The sequence below is a fragment of the Mustela lutreola genome, chromosome 8, assembly GCF_030435805.1.
Source record: "Mustela lutreola isolate mMusLut2 chromosome 8, mMusLut2.pri, whole genome shotgun sequence".
Lineage (NCBI taxonomy): Eukaryota > Metazoa > Chordata > Mammalia > Carnivora > Mustelidae > Mustela > Mustela lutreola.
In genome coordinates, this window is record NC_081297.1 from 30,292,746 (window position 1) to 30,310,580 (window position 17,835).

Genomic DNA, 17,835 nt, shown 5'->3' on the forward strand with positions numbered 1-17,835 from the left:
ATAATAAAATCTTATGGAAGTTGGTGATAAGTATTTTAAGAAGAAATAAATCACAGAAGAGGGTGGGATATGTTCTTGGTTGAAGGAGGTCTATAAATTTAAATGGAGTGTTCATAGAAGACCTTACTAAGCAGGTAAAATTAAGCCATGCTCCAAGAACATTCTAAGGGGAACAACAAGAAGTACAAAAGCTTTGAGGCAAGAGGCCAGTGTATGTGGAATGGAGTGAGCAAGTTTAAAGTAGAAGATGAGAGATAATGGATGAATGGGAGTGAGCTCATGAAGGACCTTGATCGTCGTGAGGTGGGATGCCATTAGATGGTTTGAGTAGGGGAATAAGTTTCTTTAATGATCTAGAAGAATTGTATTGGCTGCTGTGTTGATACTGCTCTATAGGAAGGCAAAAGTGAAGGTCAAGAGACCTGATGGAGGGGGGCCAGTAGCAACACTAGGTGAAAGTTGGTGGCTTAGAACAGGGAGGTGGTGGTGGGGAGTTAGTGGTAAGGGGATCAGTTGCCAAATTTTAAGGTATTTCTCTCTAGATTAGATGTGGGTTATGAGAGGATAAGGGTGAGGAAAAGAGTCAAAATTGACACCAAGAGTTTTAGCCTGAGCAACCTGAAGAATAGAAGTACCATTTGCTGAAATGGAGAAAACTGAGTGGATCAAGAATTGGGTTTGGGGGGGCACCTGGGTGGCTCAGTGGGTTAAAGCCTCTGCTTTCGGCTCAGGTCATGATTCCAGAGTCCTGGAATCGAGCCCCGCATCGGGCTCTCTACTCAGCAGGGAGCCTGCTTCCCTTCCTCTCTCTCTGCCTGTCAAATCAATAAATAAAATCTTAAAAAAAAAAAAAAAAAAGAATTGTGTTTTGGATATGGCATGTTTGTGAAGATATCCAAGTGGAGATGTCAAGTAGGCAGTTGGGTTTAGAGTGCAAAAAAGTCTGGGCTTGGATATAAAGCAGGGAGCCCTCAAATGGATTTTAGAGCCATGAGACAGATTGAAGTCTGGGAGTGGAGGAAAGAAATGGAAAGGTAGCAGTCAGTGAGTTAGGGAAATCAAGGAAGTCAGGAGAAGAGATTGGTTTGAAAAGGAGAGATTTTATGTCAACTGCTGTTAGTAGGTCAGATAAAATGAGGATTGATCATTGTCATTGCCTTTAACGATCCTTCATAATCATGACAAGAACAGTTTTGTGACCAGAGTGAGTTTAAGAGAGTATAGGAAAAAAACAAATTGGAGACAAGTGTAGGTAACTTTTTCAAGAAGCTTTGCAGTAAAAGGGCCTGAGGTATAGAATTTGGAATTGTATAGACTTAATCAAAATAGAGGTTTAGCCTGAATAGGATTTTTAAATGCGAGAAAGGCAGGAGAGTTAAGAATGTATAGAAAGAGTGACTATAATGATATTTTATTAAATTAGGTATTTCTTTAATTAGTGAGGTTGGACATCTTATTACATGTTTATTGTCCATTCATTTGTGTATGTGAATTTTCTTTGCATATTACTGGGTGATTCTTTTGTTTTCCCCATAGATATTTAAGAATTCTCTTAAAAAAATCAGTCTTTGGTAACATGTATTACAGTTATTATTTACAGTTTGTCGTTCATCTTTTGATTTGATTTTTTTTCTATATATAGTCATGGGGTTTTTATCATGCTTATAACAGCCCTACTTATTCCAAGATTGTAAAAGGATTTGCCTATATTTTCTTCTATTACTTATCACTGTGACAGTCCTATTAGGGACATACTGTCACTATCCCCACCTTAGAAATGAGGAAGCTGAGGCGTGAGATTAGGAAACAGGCCCAAGATGGCATGGATAGTCCATGGTGAAGCTGTGGTTTGAACCAGGCAAGCTCATTCCAGAGATTGTGTTCCTACCTCTCCTTGTAAATGTTTGAATCATTTGGCCTAAATTACTTAGATTTAGATTTTAAAATACCATATTAATATTTGGATCAGAATTTTATTGAATGTATAGACTATGTTAGGTAGAACTGACAACTTTATAATACTAAACCATTCTACCCAAATACAAGGTTTATCTTTTCTTCTTTTTTTTAATTTATTTTTTATTTATTTTCAGCATAACAGTATTCATTATTTTTGCACCACACCCAATGCTCCATGCAATCCATGCCCTCACACCACAGGGCTCCCCCAACCTCCCACACCCCCGCCACTTCAAACCCCTCAGATTGTTTTTCAGAGTCCATAGTCTCTCATGGTTCACCTCCCCTTCTAATTTCCCCCAACTCCCTTCTCCTCTATAACTCCCCATGTTCTCCATGCTATTTGTTATGCTCCACAAATAAGTGAAACCATATGATAATTGACTCTCTCTGCTTGACTTATTTCACTCAGCATAATCTCTTCCAGTCCCGTCAATGTTGCTACAAAAGTTGGGTATTCATCCTTTCTGATGGGGGCATAATACTCCATAGTGTATATAAACCACATCTTCCTTATCCATTCGTCCATTGAAGGGCATCTTAGTTCTTTCCACAGTTTGGCGACCATGGCCATTGCTGCTATAAACATTGGGGTACAGATGGCCCTTTTTTTCACGACATCTGTATCTTTGGGGTAAATACCCAGTAGTGCAATTGCAGGGTCATAGGGAAGTTCTATTTTTAATTTTTTAAGGAAATCTCCACACTGTTCTCCAAAGAGGCTGCACCAACTTGCATTCCCACCAACAGTGGAAGAGGGTTCCCCTTTCTCCACATCCCCTCCAACACATGTTGTTTCCTGTCTTGCTAATTTTGGCCATTCTAACTGGTGTAAGGTGATATCTCAATGTGGTTTTAATTTGAATCTCCCTGATGGCTGGTGATGATGAACATTTTTTCATGTGTCTGATAGCCATTTGTATGTCTTCATTGGAGAAGTGTCTGTTCATATCTTCTGCCCATTTTTTAATATGATTATCTGTTTTGTGTGTGTTGAGTTTGAGGAGTTCTTTATAGATCCTAGATATGAACCTTTTGTCTGTACTGTCATTTGCAAATATCTTCTCCCATTCCGTGGGTTGCATCTTTTCATTCATTCAGATCTTCTTTTTTGTTTTTATTTAAATTCCAGTTAGTTAATATGCAGTGTAATATTAGTTTCAGGTGTAAGTACAGTGATTCAACAGTTCCACACAGCACCTGGTGCTCATCACAGCAAGTGCACTTCTTACTCTCCATCGCCTATGTCACCCATCCCCCTACCTCCCTCCTCTTTGGTGATGATCACTTGTTCCTTATAGTTAAGAGTTTCTTGGTCTGCCTCTTTTTTTCCCTTGGCTTATTTATTTTGTTTCTTTTCTTTTTGTTTGTTTTGTTTTGTTTTGTTTTGTTTCTTAAATTCCACATAAGAGTGAAATCATATGGTATTTGTCTTTTTCTGACTTATGTCGCTTAGCATAATACTCTCTAGCTCCATTCACATCATTGACAATGGCAAGATTTTATTTTTTTTTTATGGTCAAGTAATATCCCAATGTGTATGTGTATGTGTATATGTGTATGTATGTATACATACACATACATACACACACTGGGATTTATAACCCTCAATAGAATGCTAAAATTTTCTTTATATAGGTTCTCCTGTTTCTTTTCTTTCTTTCTTTTTTTCTTTTTGCCTTCATGGGTTATCTTTTGTTGGATAGAGTTGAGAGAGATTGGTTGAGTTTTTCTTCTGTTACGGTTTTTAGCAGGTTATTTTTGGTTTATTGGGAAGCTATTGATTTTTTTCTATTGAATTTGTAATTATTCATTTACCAGATTTCTAATTGCTAGTAGTTTTTTGCAGTGATTTTTCTTGATTTTTTCCAGAAACATCCACAGATCCCTTGCAAATAATAATTTTGCTTTCTCTTTTCCAATATTTGTGCTTTTTCCTTTTGTTGTTTTTAAAAATTAGCTTATTCTTTTAAGATACTGTCAATAATGATAACAGGAAACATCTTTATCTTATAAATGCTTCTGATACACAGTCATTTATCATAATACTGACTTCAGTTTTATTTTTATGAGAAAGTATCAGCAGGGAATAGTGAATTTTATCAAATGCCTTTCATGGTCTATAGAAGAAGTCATTCATATTCTTTCCCTTTTACTATGTTAAGATGGTGGACTTGTATATTTCCTAATGTTGAATAATGCTTGCTTTATTTATCGCCTAATGTACCACTAGATTTAATATCTTATTTAACATTTTTACATCAGTGAGACTGAGTTTATGAGTGTTGTGCATGTGTGTGCACATGCACACCAGTATGCTCTTAGATTTTAGTTGACTCTTAAAAAGCTGGCTTCACAGAAAGATTTTAGCCTCTTTACATTTTACCCCCTCTTGAAAAAGCAGCAGAATTATCAGTCCTTTGAAGATCTGAAGAAATTCATCTGGGAAAACACCTGGCAATTTTTGGGTGGTTAACTCTTCGATGTCTTCCTAAATTTATTCTAGGATCTGTCTATATTTGCCATCTCTTGTACAACTTTATAAATTCTATAAAATAATAAATGTAGTTATAATCATTAATATTTTCCTAGGAAGTTATTTCATCCAAATTTTTAAAATTTATTTACTTAGATTTATACAAAATATTCCTAAATTAAGTGTCTTAAATTCCTTTCTAGCTATAATTACTTCTCTGTCTGTGTTTATCTTGAATCCTTGTGCTTCTCAATTTTTTCTAGGATTACATGGGTTAGTGATTTATCTATTTTATTGATGCTTCAAAGATCTGGATTTTGGATTGATTTATCAATGATATGTCTTCTCTATATTTTGACTCAATAATTTCTGCATTTTATTTTTAGTTCAGTCTTGACACTTTACTTGGATTTTGTCATCCTGCCTATATTCCACAAGTAACAAGTCCTATAAGTTAAAAAGCATCCTTTTTATAAATGCATATTTTCCTATGAAGGAAATATTACTTATTGATAATTTCATGTGAATTCTTTTCATCTAGATACTTTACACACACACACACACACACACACACACACACACACGAGAACCAGCTGTCGATGGGACTGATTTTAGTTTATCTGCTAAAGAGCTTTGCTATTTAACTGTTTCATCTATCTTTTTGTGAATTGTACTTCTACTGACTGAAATTAGCTATCTGAATGAGCAGGAGCTTTGATAAGTCAGGAAAAGGAGAGGTAATTTGGGATGACTCTCGTTGGGGTATATAGACAGAGGACCTGTGGAGAATGAGAAAGAGGCCAGAATAAAAACTGAGAGAACAACCAGAGATAAATCCCAGGAATACTTAGTAATGATTGTGTAATGAGAAAGGGGAGAAAATAAGAACTAGGATTCTGTACATGAGGGCAATCCTCTCCCCCCTCCCTTCACCTCTCAGCTGTCATTCTATGAATAGCTTGTATCTAAAGGCACCAAAAACCACCAGCCCTTTGCAGAGGTAAATGTCAGAATTACTGACTTTTGGGGCACGAAAGTGGCTCAGTCAGTTAAGCATCTGCCTTTGGCTCAGGTCAGGGTCCTGGGGTTAATAGAGCCCCACGTCAGGCTCCTAGCTCAGCCAGGAGCCTGCTTCTCCCTCTCCCTCTGCCGGCCACTCCCCATGCTTGTGCTCTCTCTCTCTCTCTCACTGTCTCTCTCTCTTTGTCAAATAAATAAAATCTTTTAAAAAATCACTAACTTTCAGTGGAGTTAGATTTTTAAAATTATTTTGAAAATGTAAAGACAGTCTGTGATCATTGTTCAATTTAATAGGCACCCTAGATTAAAGATTTTACCTAGAGAGAGAGATTATAAAACTTTCCCCTAGATTTGCTGAACTGATAGTATTTATTTAAACCTAATATTAGGTTCAGGGGTACCTGGGTGGTGCAGTCAGTTAAGCAACCAAGTGGTGATTTTGGCTTAGATCACGATCTCATGGGTTGGAAGATCCCCATGTCTGGTTCTGTGTGCTCACTGTCATGCTCAGCAGGGAGTCTGCTCCCTTTGCCCCTCATTTCTCCCTCCCCCCACCACATGCACATGCACACGCATGTGCTCTCTGTCTCTAAAATAAATAAATAAACCTAACATGTTCATTGTGTTTGGAGCACTCTAAAATCATTATGATGCCTATTTTTAAAAGACTTAAGTTGTAGCTCTATAATATACATATTGCATATTATATTACTTACATGGTACATTAAATATGCATAATAGGTCATAACATTTATTATACAGTAAAATGCATATACATTAATATTATCTATAGGTTAGATCAAAGGCCAGATTAACAAATATTTACTGTATGCCTGGGTATGGTATTCATGGACACATAAGCTCCTTTTTACCGGAGTAATACTATTTGCAGAAGTTTTCTCCCCTTAGGATTGTCACATAACCTCCCTTTTTCATTTTGTGTACTAATTTCCAGTTCTTTGGTTATCCACTACAGTTTTGTCATCTTCCTGAATCATCAGTAACACTTAAGTATATTGACTTTTCACTCAGAAAAAAAGAAGTGTGTCCCCACATCCAATTCAACAAGTAATTCTATACCTACTACGTGGAAGGCAGTGTGCCAGGGACTCTTTTCAGGATAAGAAAAATGTGTCAAGTGATGTTGTTATGACTTTGTCCCAAATGATGTTAAAGAATAATGGAAATCCTTGTTAAGTGTCTCCAGATATTATTTTCATATTTTATAGCATTCATACCTAAATTGTGTTATTCTCAGCATAGTGCTAATGTTATTACTTACTTGAGTCTATTACTCATCTTTTTTTGTCCATTACTCTTGAGAACATGATTCAAAATGTATGTTCTTCTGGGTGTTTCTTAAATTATGGCACTGGGTTAGTCTGATGGATATGGAGCAATTTGTTAGAAGTACAGTAGTCTGTTATTTTGTAAGGATCAATCTTATGTCTTTTCCTAAGAGGGATTTTATCTTTCTTTTCTACCATGCAGAGGAATGTGTGTGTTTGATAGGAATGAGTGAGACATAGTTAATAAGCATGTATTAATGGCATGATGTAAGCATAACTTCTCCCTCTAGGAAAAATAAAAAGCCTTTTTATGCCTGAAAGTATGTTGACATGTGGCCTTAGCCTGTGGCTTTCATCAACACATGCCATGGTTATCACCTGATGAGAATCAAAGACCTGCAGGTTAAATATGTCTTCCCCCCATTCCACCCCGCTGCCCTTCCTTCTCCTTTTGCCCTGTGAAGCCTAACCTGCTATTCAGAGCTATAATAAATAGTGCTTTGCAGGATTCTTATTACTAAAGCATTTAGATGATCTTGCCCTTAATGACTGAAGTTGAGATTGTGTTGCTCTTTTTTTGAACTGATTCATCTAATTTATTTAATTCTTTATTATAATTGTACATTACTTAAGAAACAGATGTTTACATGGGAGTTTAATTAGTGCAGTTGATACCATACTACACATAATCAGGTGCTAAAAATAACATGCTATGTGAAAGCCTTTCAAAATTTTATTGACTATAATTGATGATATTACCCTATGGTATACTGTCAGTTATATTATAATGAGATTCTGATGGTTTAAATTTTTTAGTCATTTGGAAATGTTTTAGTAGCATATTGTTAAGTATGGAATTCCAGAGCCCCAGAATAGACTAAACACAAAAATACAAATTTAAAAATATTTCTCATTAGTGCAACAATTTTCAGTCAGGAGGTTTTATACGTAAGTAGTTAAAGAATATGAGCTGTGGGATTGGGCACATGAGGATTTCAATCCAGCTCCATAACTTCATAGCTAAACAACCTCAAACAGGTTACTCAGCTACTCTTGTTTTGGTTTGGGGGGGTTAATTTTTGTTCTATAAAAAGGGAAATATAACAATACCTACTTCTTAGGAATTGTAAAGATTCAGTGGGATGATGATGATGATAAAATAATAATAATGGCATACACTTCTATAGTCTTTACTGTATGCCAGACACTGATCTAAGCACATTTTTAAATCATTAGATCCTCACAACCACCTTATTCAGTGGATACTGTTATATCTGGGATTAGATTTTAGCAAGTACTACCAACAAGAACTACCAGCAAGAAGTTACTGTGTCCTTAACCACCTTCTAGTGAAAATAGATGCATTGAAAATGTTACCATTTTTCTATAGAAATTTCAATTCATATTGTGTTTTGTAAATTACATTTAAAGATTTTAAAAACTTTACTTTTTCTGTTTTCCTTTATCTTTGTTTTCTTGGAATTCTTCATTTTAATTAAAACTCAGAAACAGGAGATGATAATCACCTGTTTGTTAAGAAGGTACCACTCTTTAGGTAAACTATATTTTTTTAGCCAAAGTTTTAAAAATATAAAGGTATAGAGACAGTTAAGATAATGGACATTTTCACTGGCTACTGGAATTTTTCAGGGCCTGATTACTATTTATGCTTTTCATACTGGGCCTCTATTTTTTAAATTAGCCCTGTAGAGCCACAAAAGGGGAGATCCAGAAACACAGAAAGCTTTACTTTTTTCTAAGTTACACTAATCAATATAAGCAATTTTCACTGCTTTTTCTCTCAGCCAAGTAACTGTGAAGCAGAAGACAGTAAGAAGACTTGGAAAATAGTTATTGGTCTTTTTCCCATCAACCGATAAAATCTAGTGGATTGTTTTATTTTTCAAGTTCTATGCCACTTATTCAAAACATGCCTTGGGAAAATTCCCGAGATAACTATAAAATATATTCAGTCTTTTTGGCTTGACGTATTTAGCTTAAAATCTTCCATACCACAATGGCAACTCATACTGGAGGTCAGAGTCCTAGAAAGTGATGGGTATTCTTGAAGAGTACTTTGGGCGACAGTGACCCAGGCAGAATAAAACAGGGTGAAAGAACTCTGGGTAAAAAGAACCTAGTGCAGCTCAGGGTAGAAGGAACTTAGTGAAAACTATGAAGCATGCAAGCAAATACTGGAACGAAAATACATGTATGTCTTGAAGACTAATTCTGTAAGGTACTTTTTAAGCCTCAAATACTCCAAATGTAAATGTAGGGTTCGACGAGCTATAGCTAATGAAATTGGTAATGATAAAACTGAACTGCAGGATTACATCATTAGAAGGCAAGAATAGCACCAATATAAAACTGTGGCCAACTCAAGATACTGAAGAATCACTAAACCTCTTCACAAAATAGTCAGAATTTCAACTATCCATACACACCCAACTATGGTGAGAGCTATGGAACAACCTTTGAGAATCATTCCCTTTATCTACACTTAAAATTGCACAATTGACTCTGCTCATTGTATGTGACTGGAATACATGAATTCCCCATGTTTCCATATCTGTCTGCTTTTAACAAGTTTTCCATTTGACTCAGGACTTCCATCTCTTCTAATATACCTAACAAATGTATTTAAAGAATGACCAAAGATCTGTTCACAAGAAAATTTGTTGCTAATGCTTAAAAAACACTTGGAAACATAAATGTTATCAATATAGTTATTGGTTAAGTTCTATCTGTACAATGAAATGATGTGCAACCAGTGAGAGGAAAAGGAGAAATCTTCACATATACTGAAATAGAAAAATTTCTAAGATATGTTATTAAGTGTCAAAAAACTAGGTGGCAAACAGTATAATGTGATCCCATATGTGTGTATTTAAAGATGTATGTTTATATAGAGAAATGATATTAAATATGACATGTGAATACATTGAGGTCCACATTATAATTAAATAGGATAAGGTATGTAAAATTATTAGTATCATGCCTACCTTGTGCATAGACAAATTAAAATTTGCTGTTATTGTTGCTTTAAAGAGTCAGTCAAGGAAGGGAAATTTGGTGGGAGGGCTTTTACTAATTTTACATGTTTTATATTTTTTTGTACTAAACCTGTATTACCTTTATAGTAACATTAAAAAATAGTTTGCTCTTGGGAAAAGATTTGGAAAAAAATGTATTCACATTAAAGTATTTATAATACAACAAAACTTAATATTTTTCTTCTGGCACAAGATATTGAAGGATTTCTAATGTGGGCAAAAGGGTAGCTCCTGTACTCTTTTGAACAGAGAGGTCTTCCTAAGGTCTGTAAAAGCAGTTTTGGAGATTTTTGCTTATTCATTCTCACTGTGACATATACATCCATATTTCTGATTGTATTTCTTTCTTCCTTTTTTCAGGCATGTAGTATATATTTATACAGGAAGGAGTATATACATATATCACTTAAACATTTAGGTTATTATCTTCTTTCAAGAATGGTTGGAAATTTTGAGGGAGAAATGGAAAGAATAACTGAAAATAGTTATTGCTTAGTTATCTCAATGAAGCAGATTCCTTTTTTCTCCCTTTCAACCTTTGCTTAGCAAATAGGAATCACCTTGCAAATAATTGAAAAGAGATATTCCAGTGACCATACCCAATGGTGTACTGAATAATTTATCCCAGTAGAGTGATTATTACAAGGACTATAAAGAAAAAATATTGACTATACTGTATTATTTATTTTAGAGAATTTTATTTGCAGCTATTACTCATGGTTCTGCAAACGGTGGTCATTCCAAATACTTATTTATCTTCATAATGCTAATGTTAAGTTTTATTGAAATTCATTAAAAATATGGAAAGGATGCCCATCTGAAAACTTCTGAAAGTCAGTTATATTTTTCCAAAATTATAGACTTACATATAAACATTAGTTAAATCACGCCTTCCTTATGCCTTCCTTTCTTAAATCACGCCTTCCTTAAATCACGCCTTCCTTCCTTGGCTAAGTTGATTTGATAGATTTTTTCTTTTTTTAGGAGATAGGCATTTTATTTAACACCCTTTTAAAAAAAAATGGGGGGCATCTGGGTGGATCAGTCAGCCAAGTGTCCGCCTTTGGCTCAGGTTATGATCTTGGGGTCCCGGGGTTGAGCCCTGCATCAGGATCCCCAGATTTGATAGATTCTTTCTAAATTCATGCAGGATTAATATGAAATGTATGGACTGAATTGGTATCTTGAAAATAGTCTTTTTTGTGGTTAACTTGAGGAGGTTTTGTTGTCTAGGAGAGATGAACTCTTTTCTTAACTGTGGAATGCTTTAAAGATTTGTGGCTCTAATTGTGCATAAGCAGTACCATATAGAATAAAGCCATTATGACTGGAGAGGATATTTAATGTAGTGTTTAAGAGCACAGAACATAGAAATAGACACTAGGGTTCAAATCCTGGACTTCCCACTTCTTAGCTATATGATCTTGGACAAGTTACTTACCTTCTTATGTCTTGGTTTCCGTTTCTGCTTTTAGTGTTATGTGTAATGGATGGTAGATAGATACTCTATTTCATAAGGTTGCTATAAGGTAATGAGTTACTATTTATAGAGTACTCCTATTAAGTATTTTTTAAAATTTCTTTTTACTGAGGTATAAAAACCGATTTTTGCAGTAGTTGTTTTTGATTATTTGTTTCTTGTTTGTATTACAGTTACAAATTATAATACTGTGGTAGAAACAAATTCAGATTCAGATGATGAAGACAAACTCCATATTGTGGAAGAAGAAAGTATTACAGATGCAGCAGATTGTGAAGGTGGTGTGCCCGAAGATGACCTGCCAACAGACCAGACAGTATTACCGGGGAGCAGTGAAAGAGAAGGCAGTGCTAAGAGCTGCTGGGAGGATGATGGTAAGTTTAATTTTTTCATAATATTCTAATCTCTTGATTCTTTAAAAATATATATATATTAACTGAAAAGATAAATTTGGTTAAAAGTTTGAAATGATCTGTGAATTTGCCTATTAATTAATTGAAGGTAGTAGCCCACTTAACCAAAAAGTAGATTGTGAAACAGAATAGTAGTTACACTGATTATTTGTACAATGCATATAATATATTGCATTTTAGTCATTTTTTAACCAGAATCAAGCTTTCCATATTCTGTTGATACAATTGAACCTACCTGTAATTTCATATTGTAACTTCAAATGAAGACTCTACTTATAAACCTAGATTATATTTTAATACAGTAAAATTATGACACAACTCAACAAAAATCCCAGAACAGATAAATCTCAGGAGTACTTTTAATGTTTGAAATCTTCACTCAAGTAAAATTTTTACTTTTATTGATCTCAAACATGGTTGAGTGGAAGGATTAGTGAAAGTCTTTCTAGGATGAGAGAGTCTCTCTACTTATTAATACGGAATATTTAAAATTCTTCCTTATCTGTCAAATGAATAAATTGATCAAAAATTCCCCCTCTCTTCTTTTCCTAATAAAACTAAATTATTGAGCCTGTCTTGGTGGGATTTAAACAACAGTGGTATAAAAACAGAAGAATGTGAAGAAAGCAGGTATTATGAATTAGAGGGATTGGGGATTAGGAATAAGGGCATCAGCAAAGGCAAAGAGAAGCATGTGCAAGTGATCACATTCAAAGTTAGTCAAATGCAGCCTTCCCAACAAGTGGTTAGATTTGGGGAGGCCATCTAAATAGAATATCAAAACTCAGTTTAGGCAGTCTGGGGAAATGAGTCAGGTTTGCAGGTCAGAGAATCTAGATACAAAAATGTGGAAGCTTAAATAAAATGTGGGTCTGATGATAGGCCCCCTATAGCAGTAGTTGAGATTTCTACAATAGGACAAATTTATAGTTAACAAAGAACTTTCAAAATCATTTATCTGCCCCCTCATTTTATAGCCTTGTTCATTGGTTCATTAAGCAAATTTTGCAGGAATGAATTTGCAAAAAAGTTGAATAAAAAGGTTCAAAAAAGTTGAATAAAACTGTCTCTATATGAAAAGTACTTATACTTTAATGAGTGAAAAGGATAAATAGTAATTCATTACAGTTTGATGTAGGTGTAAATTTAGAGTTCTGTGGAAACATTAAGCAGGAAAATTCCAAATCAGAGAGAGGAAGAGAAGTCCTAAAAGAATTTCTGAGTCAAACAGAATTGGTCTTGAGTTATAAAGGACCAGTGGAGGTTGATTAGGTAAAGGAGAAGTAAAAGAAGGTGTTTCCAACAGAAGCAGCAATATAGATGAAGCCATAGAAGTTTGAACAAGCGGTGTTTACAGAAAATCAGAGAATAAACAAGGAAACGACTATGTAGGACACTGTGTACTAAGCCAAGGAATTTGAACTTTTACCTTAAAAACTATGAGAACATCATTGATACATACTTTAGAAATAAGTCTGGTAGCAATATGGAAAATGAATTTGGAGGGAGAGAGTATAGACAGATAGTGCCTTCAGTAAAGAGACTACAAAAACCAAAAATATAAGATTTGATTTGTTTTTACATGGACGGTAACAGATGTAAGGACTGACAATTCACAGGCTTCTAGAAAGTAGAACCCAGAGAAATTAAATTATTTATTTATTGTCACAGTTCATTAACAGCAGAGGTGTTAACTTATTAAACTATAATATTGAGCTCAAAACTTTTGGAAGCAAGGGTTGTCATATATATTTCCTGTCTGGGGACAGCATTGATCCATTGGCATAATTGATCCAAAGTATTAATATGGAAACAAGAAGGTAATGATTTTTCTGGAAAAAGGGGACATAAGAGAAAGAGGGAAATAGAGGGAAAAAGAAAGATGAAAAACCAGTGAAGAAGTTCTGTTTCTGAAAATTTGCGATAAGTTATTTGAACTGTCTTAGCTGTATGACCTAAGTCTTATATGTCTTAGCTATATGATCTATACTATCTGAAAATAACAAATTATGCAAGATTTTAAAATAAATAAATTCTCTTGAAAGCTTTAAAAGAGCTAACTAAATAGTAGACATTAATGGATCAAAATCTAAGTGAGGACAGGAACCCATAAGGGTAAGCAGAGCACAGTATAGAAGACTCTGGCCTTAAGGACATTTGCCTACCCAGGTTAACATAAGCCATGGTTTTTCAGGCCTCTGAGAAAAAACAAAGCCTGGGACCACCTAAGAGCTTAATAGCAGATCCTCCCCTAGTATGAATTACATAATAACAATATGATGGACTATGGTGAACTAAAAGCAAACCCTCTACCATCCCTACCATCCTTAGGAGTTAGCAAACAAAATTGCCTTGGCCGGGGGGTTGGGGAAATAGAAGACTGTCTCTGCCAAGGAGTAACCACCATCTGTCTTGCACTGATTTATATTTTAAATTCACATTACTATATGGCCTGATAAGTCTCAAGCCATAACTGAGTTTTTCTAATTGCCAATATTTAATTTTATTTTATTTTAAGCAACTTCATTTTTTTACTTAAATTTAATTAATCAACATAAAGTACATCTTTAGTTTCAGATGTAAAATTCAGTTAATTATCAGTTATATATAGCACCCAGTGCTCATTACATCACATGCCCTCCTTAATGCCCATCACCCAGTTACCCCATCCCCATACCTCCCTCCCCTTCAGCAACCCTCAGTTTGTTTCCTGTAGTTAAGAATGTCTCATGGTTTGTTTACATCTCTGATTTCTTTCCAGTCCATTTTCTCTCCCTTCCCCTTTGATTCTCTGCACTGTTTCTTATATTCCACATAAGTGAGTTTAAAGTAGAATTGCTGCGAGTACTCATTGGCACCAAGAAGAAGCAAATCCAAATCTTTTGGAGGAACATACCTTTATCCTAGCACTACAGAAATCTCCCAAATAAATTAGCAAGAAGAGAGCAACATGAGTGACAATTACCAGAAACAAAAGGATGTAGAAACTTACCCATAAAGACTTTAATTAGTAAAGTTATCAGATACGGATATAAAATGACTGTCATTTTTTAAGAAAAATGAACAAATTTGAAACTACGTGCTCTGAGAGAATAAAATATAAACCAGCATATTTTAAGAAGAACGAAGTAGAACTTCTAAAAATGAAAAATTATAGAAATTCAGATTCAAAGGATGGATTTTAATAACAAAGTAAACAGAATTAAAGAATTGGAAAATGGGGGGAATTATACTAAATACAACTCAGAAAGACAGATTAAAAATACAAAAAACAGGATAAGAAACATGAAGGATAAAATGACAAGGTCCAATGTATGTCCTGATTCAAGGAGAAGAAAGAAGAGGGAAGCAAGAATATTTGAAGAGATAATGGCTGAGATCTTTTTCAGAATTGACAAAGCACACCAGACCACAGACTCAAGAAAACCAAGAAATCTCAAGAAGTATAAATAAATCTACCCCCCTGACATTATGGTGAAATTGCAGAAAAACCAAAACAAAAAGAAAACTCTTAAAAGTAAATTCAGAAAAGTGAGATTTTGTTTGAGAGAGTGATAGACCGCTGAATTTTCAGTAACCACAATGGAAGCCAGATAGTAAAAAGATGCCTGCAAATATAGACTTCTGTACTTAGCAAAAGTATCTCCTAAAGAAAGGGGAAATAAAGTAATCATTTCAGGCAAGTTTGAAAAAAGGAAATTTGTTATCAGTAAACTCTTACTACAAAAGCAAATTTTAAGGAATGTATTTTACGCATGAGGAAAGAGATCCTTGATGGAAGATCCGAGATGTAAGAACAGAGAAAATTACAAATGGAAAAAATAGATACAATAGGTACATCATATTTCCTATGAAAATACTTTAAAAAGTGGATGTGACTAAATTAATTTCAGATAATATAAACTTTTAAAGCTTAAAAGCATTATTATAGATAATAGGATCACTTTAAAATAATGAAGGATTAAATTCCCTAATAAAATACTATTTTAAGTGTGTTTGTACCTAATAACAAGGCTTAAATATAGGGAAAGAAAAATAGGCAATCTACAAGGAGAGAAATACAAATCTAGTCACTGTGGAAGATTTAACACACCATGCTTAGTCATTGATGGAGTAATCACACAAAACCAATGAGAATATAGAAGGTCTGAAAGTATGCCTAAGGTGTATAATCTGTACACAATAATCACAAAATATTTTTCAACTACATGGAATATTTATAAAAAGCAGTTTTTAGAGGGAAATTTAGAACCTTAAGTACATATTTTAGTAAAGGTTCTGGCTAAAAGTCAATGGGCTAACCATCTATTTGAAGAACTTAACAGCAAACTGAAATTTTGAAAATAAAAACAAAAAAATAATGTAAAATTGAAAATAAAGCTACAATAAAAAAGGTCAACATAGGCAAAACTCTATTCTTTGAAAACTATTAAAAAACTTTTGACAAGATTGACCAAGAAAAAAGGAGAGAGAATATATAAATAGATGAAATCAAGAATCGAAGAGGATGGGACTCATGGGTGGCTCGGTTGGTTAAGCTTCTGCCTTCAGTTCAGGTGGTGATCGCAGGGTCCTGGGATCAAGTTATGCATCAGACCCCTTGCTCAGCAGGGAGCCTGCTGCTCTCCCTGCTTTTGCATTCTCTCTCTCTCACTCTCCCCCGCCCTCTCTCTCTCTGACAAATAAATAATATCTTAAAAAAAAAGAATGAAAGGGGACATAATTAAGATACTACAGACATTGACAAGGTTAAAGGAAGTATTGTGAGCAACTGCATTCTAATAAATTTGAAAATATGGGCAAGATACTAGAAATTCTTAACCAAACTGGCTGGGGAATAATTAGAAAACATGAATAGTCTAAAACCTCTAAATTGAAATGGTAGTCAAAAATATTCCCATAGGAGCGCCTGGGTGGCTCAGTGGGTTAAAGCCTCTGCCTTGAGCTCAGGTCATGATCCCATTGTCCTGGGATTGAGCCCCACGTAGGGCTCTCTGCTCAAAAAGGAGCCTGCTTCCCCCTCTCTCTCTGCCTACCTATCTGCCTACTTGTGATCTCTGTCTGTCAAATAAATAAATAAAATCTTATTTTAAAAATATTCCCATAAAGAGGTGGTGAAGATATGGAACAACTGAAACTCTTGTAAATTGCTTATTTTAAGATCAAGGTGATGCTGGCCTCATAAAATGAGTTTGGAAGTTTTCCTTCCATTTCTATTTTTTGGAACAGTTTCAGGAGAATAGGAATTAGTTCTTCTTTAAATGTTTGGTAGAATTCCCCCGGGAAGCCGTCTGGCCCTGGGCTTTTGTTTGTTTGGAGATTTTTAATTACTGTTTCAATCTCCTTACTGGTTATCGGTCTGTTCAGGCTTTCTATTTCTTCCTGGTTCAGTTGTGGTAGTTTATATGTTTCAGGAATGCATCCATTTCTTCCAGATTGTCAAATTTGTTGGCATAGAGTTGCTCATAGAATGTTCTTATAATTGTTTGTATTTCTTTGGTGTTAGTTGTGATCTCTCCTCTTTCATTCATGATTTTATTTATATGGGTCCTTTCTCTTTTCTTTTTGATAAGTCAGGCCAGGGGTTTATCAATTTTATTAATTCTTTCAAAGAATCAGCTCTTAGTTTCGTTGATTTGTTCTATTGTTTTTTTGGTTTCTATTTCATTGTTTTCTGCTCTGATCTTTATGATTTCTCTTCTCCTGCTGGGCTTAGGGTTTCTTTCTTGTTCTTTCTCCAGCTCCTTTGATTGGTGTAGGGTTAGACTGTGTACCTGAGACCTTTCTTGTTTCTTGAGAAAGGCTTGTACTGCTATATATTTTCCTCTGAGGACTGCCTTTTTGTGTCCCACAGATTTTGAACCGTTGTATTTTCATTATCATTTGTTTCCATGATTTTTTTCAATTCTTCTTTAATTTCCCGGTTGACCCATTCATTCTTTAGAAGGATGCTGTTTAGTCTCCATGTATTTGGGTTCTTTCCAAACTTCCTCTTGTGGTTGAGTTCTAGCTTCAGAGCATTGTGGTCTGAAAATATGCAGGGAATGATCCCAATCTTTTGATACCAGTTGAGTCCTGATTTAGGACCGAGGATGTGATCTATTCTGGAGAATGTTCCATGTGCACTAGAGAAGAATGTGTA

General features: G+C 34.8%; 1 protein-coding gene across 11 annotated transcripts in view; it reads left to right on the forward strand.

Annotated features, from left to right (window-relative positions):
• The window catches only part of ZEB1 (zinc finger E-box binding homeobox 1), a 192,099-nt gene that overhangs the window by 115,165 nt on the left and 59,099 nt on the right, over positions 1-17,835 (forward strand). For all 11 annotated transcript variants that reach the window (XM_059184209.1, XM_059184203.1, XM_059184207.1 and 8 more), the window contains one exon: positions 11,454-11,654. In XM_059184209.1, coding sequence (XP_059040192.1) covers positions 11,496-11,654 — 159 coding nt within the window. In that variant the 5' untranslated portion in view covers positions 11,454-11,495. The remainder of the gene's footprint in view (positions 1-11,453; positions 11,655-17,835) is intronic.